The sequence below is a fragment of the Crassostrea angulata genome, chromosome 7, assembly GCF_025612915.1.
Source record: "Crassostrea angulata isolate pt1a10 chromosome 7, ASM2561291v2, whole genome shotgun sequence".
NCBI classification, from domain to species: Eukaryota; Metazoa; Mollusca; class Bivalvia; order Ostreida; family Ostreidae; genus Magallana; species Magallana angulata.
Window position 1 is genome coordinate 31,385,808 of NC_069117.1, and position 11,401 is coordinate 31,397,208.

Here is an 11,401-nt window from a genome sequence, read left to right on the forward strand (position 1 = left end):
TAACTAACGTCTAGAATAGTATCTCCTTAGAGAACGCCCCCTTCCTCCTAAACAAAAAAAAAAACCCAAGAGACCCCTAAAGTAACAAAACCAACATTCAGTTACTGATGTAGTGACGTTATCAAAGATGGAAAGGTTTAAAGGGGCAATATAATAATTTTTGCCCAATTTTTCTTTTCGTGATTTTACAATGCAGTGCTTAAAACTGGGTGCCAATGGTCAGTAAAAAATTTTTATCCTCAGTAGTCAAGATATAATGTCAGTTCAGAAAGGGATCATAGTTCCTTGTAATGTAATTTGGGTAATAAAAAGCCGTCCTTTAAGAACACTGCAAGTAAGTTCAAATTTTAATGTAAGCCTTCATTATAACCATACAATTGACATCCGCGAGATTCATAAGCTATCTCTACTGATGTATGTATTTAATTTTGGAATCATTCGTTATTCGAGAATGCAAGGAAAATGGTTTCTGTTCGTACTTTTTAAAAAAAATTACAGATATAAGGAAGATCTTTTTAAGACCCAAAATCTCAAGTTCAGTACATATATATAGGTCTATCAGATTTAATTTAAAAAAATCAAGATGAATATGAAATGTATACATTCCGATAAATATGAAATCTTTGCTTATCAATGACAAGTTTTATGTTTAAAGTAAATGTCAGTGTATGCTATGGTAAATATAAAAAGGAAGGATGCTTCTCCTTGAAAAACATCCGTAGTTTTAGCAAAATGTAGCCATGTAGATTTACTATTATTATCGTGAGATTAATTTAAATTCATAATGTCTCATATGGCTTTCATAAGTTGATGATATTAATTATTTTTCATATAAGTATGTAAAAAAGTAATACAGATGGATCTTTTATAATTTAAAAAGTATTTTAAATCTGTAGCACTATTTACAAGATATTATATTGCTTTATCGCATAAATATTAAGGCGATGTATCATTCTTTGCATCCAGTCTACTTGGTTGAAAGAAGTAATAATGTAACTTAAACATATCAAACCTTTCAGTTAATTTTGCAAAATGTAGCCATGTAGATTTACTATTATTATCGTGAGATTAATTTAAATTCATAATGTCTCATATGGCTTTCATAAGTTGATGATATTAATTATTTTTCATATAAGTATGTAAAAAAGTAATACAGATGGATCTTTTATAATTTAAAAAGTATTTTAAATCTGTAGCACTATTTACAAGATATTATATTGCTTTATCGCATAAATATTAAGGCGATGTATCATTCTTTGCATCCAGTCTACTTGGTTGAAAGAAGCAAGATCAAGGCAACAACTAAGCAGTAGAAGTTTAAAAAAAACATATATCAAGAATTTCACAGTGTAAGACATAATTAGTACAAAGGTTATAAAGTAATTCATGCTAAAAATTCATTCCTGTTTGACAGGAGAGTACTTACAGACACAAAATTAATACTGTATCAAATAGAATCGGTATATTGTTTATGACATTGTTGATGATGTAGGTTTCCTTTAATGGCTACCGTAGCGTTACATCATAGCACACTCGTTGTTGCTTCGACGGGCTGCAGCTATTGCACGTCTGCGTCGACTTTCTTCTGCTTCATCCAACTCGCGGGCTAAGGCCTGAATTGGCTCCAAGTAGTGATTTCTAAGCCAGGACATCTTGAAAGTCATGATTTTATGGATGTTCTTTCTCTGGCCTCCGATTACGATCGAATTGGACACAACCAGTTGACTGACAACTGTACCAATGTCGTAAAATTCGTTGCTACTGTCGCCACACATCCGATCATTTTGAAAGAATACTTTGTTCAGAAGTACGTCTGGAGATAGCATGACGCAGAAAACAAGCAACTTCTTCTCTTCCTCTGTCAGGCGATAGTAGTTCTGGTAGTCCTTCAGTGCCGAAATGCTCATGGTATCCGAACTGTCAAGTTGTAAAGCATTGCAAACACAGCTCAAATAATACATTAGTTTGGCTTTCGGGTAATCCGGAACGCTGACTGAAACCCCCGTTGCTTTCACGTGCAGACGAACATTTTCAAAAGCAAACGCCATTGTTACTGTGCTAAGTCAAGATTCATTAACACCTGGGGATTAGGCTTATATATATATATATATATATATATATATATATATATATATATATATATATATATATATATATATATATATATTATCTGTGTTGGAAATTTTCAGATAAAAGTTCACGTTATCCTTTTTTCACTTGATACATGATCTCTGTACTTGCTTTTCTCCATCTGGCTATTGATACCATATTAAAACAAGCGTTTAAGGAACTAAATATATATATCAATCAAATATTAGCTAGACTGCATCAAATAATTAATAAATTATTACTGATATCCAATGCTAATGTAAGACATTTTACACCCTGCATTGTACAAAATGCAGTCTAAAAGGAAAGTACTAGTACTCTAGTTATGTAAACAATTTTTTAAAAAAAATCATATGGTTGCTTTATATATAGGTAAACATAAATAATCAAAAAACTGACAAAATCTAAATTTCATATCAGCTATTACTCAATTTAATACAACGAAATACCATTTTATCAATGAATCCGCGGTGGAAAATTGCAAAGAAACCCTACTTATTTATGGCTCTTCACATAAGGTGATCTAAATTCTAAAAGCTTTGTATTGCGTTTAAGTAAAAATACCACACACACAGTGGTTTAAAGTTGGCAAAGGGCCACAAAATTATACTAGGCTGTGTTCTATTAATCAACAACTTTAATTTTTGACGTTCGTTTCGTTTCTGTACTGTATACAGAGGTATTAATACTTTTTGTGTATATGAAGAATAGAAATAATTATTATAAATTTGAGTGTATACTTATTTATATCGGTTTATGATGGCATATAGATTTAGCAAATGTAATCGTGGTAATATTTTCAAAATAGATACGATGTGTGGCATTTTGTTAAATTAAACATTATGCACATCTCCACACTCTGACTTCCGATCAACTTTATGAGTAGAGTTATGAGCTTAAACTATTCAGATAAGATGTAATGTAAATAAACAGCCACTTCCTAGAATTATTCAAGAGTCAAGAGATCATCAGACGGACTAGGTCATTGACATTCAACAGTTAAAGTAAAGTAAAGTCGGTCAGTTTATTTGATATATATATAAAAAGCAACGTTCTGCAATTTACTGTGTTCACAGTCTTGACAATTCAAATGATAAGATGAATCTAGATCAGATATTATTTTTCATGTATTTTATATAAATTTACCTAATACTAATTTTGCTTTCCTTAATATCAATTTTGTCTATTTATTTATGTATGTGTGGTAATAAAAAATAAAATAAAACAGACTTGAAATTTTGGATGATTTCTCAGTCATATTTTTAAAATCGTAGATCTAAGTACTAGTACTTTAAGAAGCACCCCCCCCCCTAAAAAATCCACAGCACATATGGTTACTAAACCGGATTGGAAATCAGATGTTGCACGTACTATACTTGAGACTGAGTTCAAGTTTAATTCGTTTATTATTGATTTAATAAAAGTTTGGTTTTATTTTTAAAGAAATAAGGAATCGATCTAGGAGGCAATCAATTACTGTCGGGTGTGATCAAATCCAAAAAAGCCCGAAAGGATTTATGATAGGTTTAATAGATAATTAAAGAAGGAATAACTGAATGATATATAATTTTGAGCAATTGTACGATTAAATCTTAAAATAGTAATTGATGAAATGTATTAACTATAATTTACAAAATCGATTCGTTACGGAAGTGTCATCACAGAAAAAGACACTTAAAAGGGCATGGTCACGATTCTGGTAAAATTTTATTTTTCGATATATATTGTTTACAATGCTTCAGTAAGGCATTTCTAAAAATCAAATAAAATTTGAGAGTGATTCGAAGAGTTATAAGCAAGACAAAGGGCTCACAATTCTTTGTCATGTAAACAAGGCTCGTGCCCTGTTTTTGTTTACATAGGTTCAATATACCAGTAAAAACTATTTTTTCCAGCTTATTTGTATATCTTTTTATTTATTTTAGGCATGGATAAACAGTTCCTAACGTTTAAAACATTCATTTAGGTTTAAAACTGAAATTTTTACTTCAACGTTCAAATGTAAACAAACACTTTGTTTACATAGCGAAGAATTTCAAGCTCTGTAACTCGCTTATAACTCAACAAATGACACTCAAATTTCGGTTGCCTATTAAAATGCCTTTCCGAAGCATTGTAAATATTAAAATCGGAAAAATGATTTTTGACCAAAATCGTGACCAGGCCCCTTTAAAAATGCAAATATTGTAGTTTAATATGCGACAGCTGATAAAATATTTCATAAGTAGTTGCTGATCAAGAGAAATAGTTGAGTTGACACCGCAGCCTACAAAGCACTTTAAATGTATATTTAAGTTGCCTCACTACACCTTGAAATAGTTTCTCAAATCAGCACAAAATTACTTGATTATGATAGAAAGTATGATGGAAAAGAAGTATATATATATATCAAATAGGCGAGACAATGTGCAATTTTAGATAAAAATTGTATTTTTAAAAATGTCATTGAGTAAACATTAACAGAATTCCCAGGTGGATAGCTATGACGATATACATCTGAATCGATTGATACAAATAGTTTAACAAAACATTTAAATCGCCATCTTGTGACGTAGTGTCTTAAAAAGTATAAGTCTCGGTGTAGTGAAGTACCTTAATCAGAATAGCTCACTCTGGCTCGAAACACAGACGAGGATAAACTGATTAATGATATTATGCTTAAAAAACTTTAAGTACTGTACTTTGCAATGTATTTTTTATCATTACGATGTGGTATTTTGCCAAGAATTTAGTAGAGACTAACTTTCTGGGTTTTTTTATCCAGGTAGATAATCAATAACCAAACTTTTTACAATGACTTTTAAGGTATATTTAGAAGTGGGAGTAATTTTTGCTGCAAGAAAAATCCCATTGGGACGATTTGATTTATTTTCATGTATTATTTGCTTTATCTGTCATGCACACTTTACATCCCCAACTCAGAAAATATATACTGTGTTTAAATCCAACATGATGCTTTTGTAATAAAGGAGTTCATTTCATAAGTTTGTGTCATAATGACAATAGAAGTAAACGACGTTGTATATGAATATAATAAACAAAATTTTTTTGTGAATACATCTTTGAAAAATAAAAGAGTAGTGGTATAGTACCAGCATGTGTATGATATTGCAAGGAAAGAAAAGTAAATTCAATCGATTAACTTACTCGTATACTTGCATAAATCAAGTGTTAAGTTGAATATTACTGGAAAAAAGATCCATTTTTGTCACCAGGTGGTTAAGAAATCATTTCTGTCTAATTCGGTGAGTCACAGATCTGTGCCCTATGTCCTACAAAACGGTACAATTTGGTTTCTATCCGTCCACAGGTATTAATGCCTTCTATCGGTTTCTCAAAAACAGGATTGATAAAGGGCGGGAGAAATATTTCCGCATTACCTTAGACCATAACAGTTTTTTGAGTTATTTGTAAAGAAATCCAAAGCATATAGATTCAGTTCGGAGTTCCCAATTTTATGTCATTCGACAATAACTTCTGGCAGATCACTCAATATATAATTCCCATTTAAAGTAAGGAAATTCATAACAGTTAAACACTTTTAAGTAATTTGTAACCCATGACTTTATTATCCCCTCGCGCAACTTGTTGCGAAGGGGATATAGCATCGCTGCTGTGCGTGTATGTATGTATGTGTGTGTGTGTGTGTGTGTGCGTGTGCGTGTGTGTGTGTGTGTGTGTGTGTGTCAAAAAATCATGATTCAATGCTATACAGGCATCTACGTTGAATAGTTGCTGGAGAAAATGCTATAGATACGTTTTTTACGGACAGACAGACAAATAAGGATAAAACAGTAAACCCTCTTCTCCCTAAGAGCGGGGCTATAGAAAGTAAAACTCGAAAGTGACATGACACATACTTCATGCAATTTACTACTGATATCGTCTGTTCACTTGCCTCGGATAGTCTTTTAAACACCATCACCAGTCCCGTAAATTCACGTGGTGCACTTGTAAAACGTGTAAAAATGGCGACTCTCGATCTCGTTGTAAATTCAACATACTTGATTTTCCGAGGTCGGTAGCGTGTTTCGGAGAAAGTCTGAGGCAAATAAAGAGACGATATCAGTAGTAAATTGCATGAAGAATTTAATGGTACTAATTGTTTTCACAGAATTTGCGTATAAATAAGGTAAATTAGTCGAAAACTAGCGCACGTTTTTCTGCGCAATAAATATACAATTTTTTCAATTTTCTGTAGCTCTCTGGTCTGTCAATATTTTTTTCCCGGAGAGCTACAGTTCTGCAGCTAGTTTCTTATATATTGTCAGTCATATAAATTTGGTTCATTACACTTTCATAGTTATCTAGCAATACATATTTAACTAGTTTAAAATGATTTAAAATTGTTCAATATTCTTTCATTATACATTGAATACCTTAATGCCAGAACCATTATGACGTCATAATTGATTTGATGAATCTTTTACCGTATTTGAATTTTGTAGAAAATAAAACAATATTTTGACATTCTATATTTAATCACGGGAAAAGTAATCCCGGTACCTATATTCAATTTGACATCATTTTAAAGAGGAGCTCAAGAGCTTGTTTAATGCCGTTTTTTGGAGAGACTGTAGGCATTTTAGATATGTTTCATTTGTCAAAAATGGACAAAACTCCGATATTTGTTACTTTTATCCTTCATATTTCATAGACAATGGTTGTTTAAAACATTATTTTTCATTGTGATTACAAAGAATGTAAGCCTCGGTACACCCTATGAAACAGGGATATTGTTATGAAACAACAATACAAGAATTTATATCTTGAATTTCATAAACCTGTAGGCACCTTTCATTTACTAGATTTTCACCTTAAGGTATGAAAATAAATTCTAAATTATGAAAAATATTCAAAATAGTCTAATAAAATATTGGAAAGTTCTTGCTCCAGACCAGAAACAAAATGTTAATTGCTTTTTTTTTAACGAAATCATAGAAATTAACTCTACACATGTTAGATACACAAAATAGATTTATTTATTTAAATTTTAATCACGAAACGGCAAATTGCAAAATATTAATACGATATACATTTTCAAATTTTTTTCAGATTAAATCACAACAAGATTTAATCGTCATAGTAACATTTTATCAAGAACTGTTCCCCAAACACCTTTTACAAAATGATACAATCATCATCGCTTTGACCTGCTGCTATAGCACGTCTGCGGCGACTTTCTTCGGCTTCGTCCAACTCGCGGGCAAAGGCCTGAATTGGCTCCAAGTAGTATGTTCTAAGCCAGGACATCTTGAAAGTCATGATTTTACTGATGTTCTTTGTCTGGCCTCCAATAACGATCGAACTGGACACAACCAGTTGATTGGCAACTGTACCGATGTCGTAAAATTCGTTGGAACTGTCGCCACACATTTGGTCGTTTTGAAAAAATACTTTGTTGAGAAGCACGTCTGGGGAAAGCATGGCGCACAGAACAAGCAACTCACTTTTCTCTTCTTCTGTCAGACTTGAGTAGTTTTGGTAGTTCCTCAGTCTTGCAATATTTCTGGTATCCGAACTATCTAGTTGCAGCGCACTGCACACACAGTCCAAATAATACATCAGTTTGGCTCTCGGATTTTCAGGAACATTTGCTGTTGTCCCTGTCGGTTTTACATGTAAACGTACATTTTCCAAGGCAAATGCCATGATGTTTGTATGCGTTTGCACTGAAAGATAGATTGAGACCTATGAGATGATCTTAAATATCTAGCACTGGGGATTTTCAGATAAATTTATCTTTCAAGTTAGATGATTTTTTCTTGTTTAGAACAATATCACCATGGCTTGCTTGCCTTGAACTAGTTACAATATTTTGGGCTGACGTGACTTCAATATCTGTACCAAAAATACCAATAACAGATTTGTTAAATTCAACTGAACTCAAATTATATAAAAGATTTCTGTAGCTTATTATTGCTTTTCTTTTATTATTGGAGAGAAGCCAGTCGTTGTATAGAAGGTTTGGCAACACACACCAATAGTTTAAAGAACAAAAAAATTCAGAGTGACCTTTTTGTGCGTAAAAGGTTAATTTATGGCGTTTTCCGAGAACGGAAGTTAATAGGATGCCAATTAATCAGTTTCCAGTTACGGAAGTTATCTGCTCCACATTTACCTAAAGGAACTAGTTCCAAAGTCAATTGAAAAAAGGTATGAGAAAAATGTGACGTCCAATTAAAAATGTCAGCCGACTAATGTAAATATTTAAAATACGGAATTATTCGAATGATTTCAACTTAAACACGTACAAAGGACCTTACAAATATTTTCACCAGAAAAAAATAATTCTGTGTTTCGATTTTTAAGAGCCTAGATTTGATAACTTGGGGTATTTCAAATCCTTAACAAAAATGTGAATGAATAAGTAAAGTAACAAGAGGTATACAGAGGTCAAAACTCTTCGTTTGTTAAACATACTTTGATAATTGTTTTTTTTTTTCTTTTTAGTAAATTGGTGAAATACAAAAGTACAAAAAAACATTTAATTTGTCACGAGTCATATTGTGTAAAATATCGATTTTTTTCTCAATGTTTAAACAGGTATTTATAAACAAAATCATTATTCGAGCTTTGTTAACAGAATGTTTAATTATACCCTCAACTGTTTAAGACATTAAACATGAAAAATAAAACTTGACAGGCTGAATTGTCAATTTAACAAATTAACTATTAGATCTGCCATAAACTTTTAAACATGATATTTTGGGCCATGTTTTAAGTTTTTGTAAAGAAAAAGTATTTGAATTTAAAATTTGAACATTTTCCTATACTGTAGTATCTTATAGAGAGCGTTCCGTTTAGAGGAGCTGGAAACAGCCTAGAAATGGGCCCGACCGTCCTGCCCTCTAAAGCTATTTTTCGTCAAAATTCTTTTAAAAAGTTAATATTAACAATAAAGTCAACGACCTCAATATATAATTTAAAGCAGTAAATACATTACATTTCGGTTTAATGAAAATGTTCGCTTGCATTCTTCCAGTTTGAAACAATGCCTTTTCGCAATAAAAGTTGTTTTAAAAAAACTGCATTCCCTTGAAATGTATAGATGTATTTGAGTCCTACAGTAAAACTCGTTTAGTACGAACGTGGATATAGCAAGGTTAAAATATAGCGAGGTTTTTTGAGTCCCCAGTAAAATTCTTCACAAAATTTTGCAAAATTTTACGGTTACAACGAATTCAGATATAACGAATTTACGGATATAGCGAATTGATTTTGAGTCCCGTAGAGGTGAATGATAACGAAATTTGACACTTTTCTAACAAATTTCTCTACATTTTGAAAAAAAAAGTTTGCACAACCATTTAATATAATAGTTTGAATGAATTTATTTTGATATAAGCTCTTTAATTCACAATCCGAATATTAAAGGTATCAAAAGAATGTATTTTCATTCAAAGCCTCAGTTAGCAAAAATTGTAGTCTGGTAAAAGATAGATCAGAACCACCCCCGGGGCCCATGACCTAAGTACCACATGATTCCCGTTTAACACAAGGAACAAGAATATATGTGGTTTAGGGGTGGGGCTCTTGACCGTTTTCAAGATATTTGGGCATTTCCTGTTTGAGGGGGGTCAGGACAGCCCTCGGGGCCCATGACTAACATACCATTTGATTCCACTTGACACAAGGAACAAGAATATATATGGTTTAGGGGTGGAGATCCTAACCGTTTTCAAGATATTTGGGCACTTCCTGTTTGAGGGGGGTCAGGACTACCCCGGGGCCAATGACCTATATACATTTTGATGCCCCTTAACACAAGGAACAAGAATATATATGATTTAGGGGTGGAGATCTCGACCGTTTTCAAGATATTTGTGCACTTCCTGTTTGAGGGGGGTCAGGAACACACCCGGGGCCCATGACCTACATACCATTTGATTCCCCTTAACACATGGAACAAGAATATATATATGGTTTAGGGGTCAGGATTCTAACAGTTTCTGAGATATATGGTCATTTCCAATTTCTTGGGGGTGGGGATGACCCCAAGGGTCAGATCTAATAAACCCTATATATTGCCTGTAACAGGCAATATATGATTCTGAAAACCATTTGTCTATTTTCAAGTTAAAACCATTTACAATAGAGTCTACAATTTTTCCCATAAGGTTCAATGTTAGACCCCACGAGCTTTTGCCCCCATGAAAAGTGGTTGGTCAACCCAAATGAGAAAAATCAAACCAGATTGCACATTTAGATATGCAGGCCTATCGTATCCTAGAGTTTTGTACAATTCTGTTCAGCCACTCTGAGAAACGCGCCGGACAAGTTCAGAGCGGGAAAGAAAATAAAGAATAAGAATCGTACAAATACAATAAGTCTCCAAACTTCGTTTGGGAGACTTAATGAATTCGCCATGATAGCTATTATTACGAATTCGTTATACGGATTAGACGAATTTCGGATATACATTTGTAACGAAGTAATTCTAGTGGTCCATAGGACTTCGCTATAAATGATATATGTATAATGCATGTGTAATTTTTTAAAGCTGAAGCATCGTAGTTTTGTCTTAGAAACGAAGCAGTTTCTTACAAAATTAGGAAACATATGCGGCTACTGCTAATGCTCTCGAGATAATTTTGCTTGTTTACTTTTCTACAAAATGTAACCTTGTTATTGCTTGCTAAGAAAGGGTCTATCACAATACCTCCCGCACACAAATTTTGGGAAGTATATAACAATCACCTCGTCCGATCGTCTGGCTGTGCAAAATGTGTCTGGTCTATTTTTTAAATTTAGAAACATATGCATTAGAAGTCCAAACAACAGGTGCTAATGACCTGCGGATGAGTCATGACCTTGACCCCAGGTTATTTGGGCAATGTAAAGGACAGATGCAAAATTTGTGTTTGGTCCATATTTATGAATTAAAGGTGTGTCATGACCTTGGCCCAAGGTCATTTTGGCAAGGTCAAGAAAGGTGCATAATTCTAAGATAAACATTGGAAATTCTTATTTCACACAAAGATTTCTTATGCAATGAGAGTGCCATGATTTGACCCAAGGTCATTTGGACAAAGTCAAGGTCACTTGCAGGAAAAGTGCAAAATTCGTGTCCGGTCCATATCTTTCTTATAAAGAAACATTGCAAATTCTTACTTAACATACAGATTGATTATGACCTGAGGATGTGTCATCACCTTGTCCCAGGGTCATTTTGGTAATGTCAACGTCATGGAGGTAAAAGTTCAGAATTTGTGTCTGCTTTGTACTGTTTTTATGAAGAAACACTGGTAGTTTTTATTTCATATACGGATTGCTTATGACCCGATGATGT

General features: G+C 33.0%; 1 protein-coding gene across 1 annotated transcript; it reads right to left on the bottom strand.

The window, feature by feature from the left end:
• Positions 1–1,290: 1,290 nt before the first annotated feature.
• LOC128156834 (uncharacterized) lies at positions 1,291–2,060 on the bottom strand. Its single transcript, XM_052819143.1, has one exon. It carries the CDS (start codon positions 2,046–2,048, stop codon positions 1,518–1,520), a length of 531 nt encoding a protein of 176 aa, XP_052675103.1. The 5' UTR covers positions 2,049–2,060; the 3' UTR covers positions 1,291–1,517.
• Between the last annotated feature and the right edge of the window lie 9,341 nt (positions 2,061–11,401).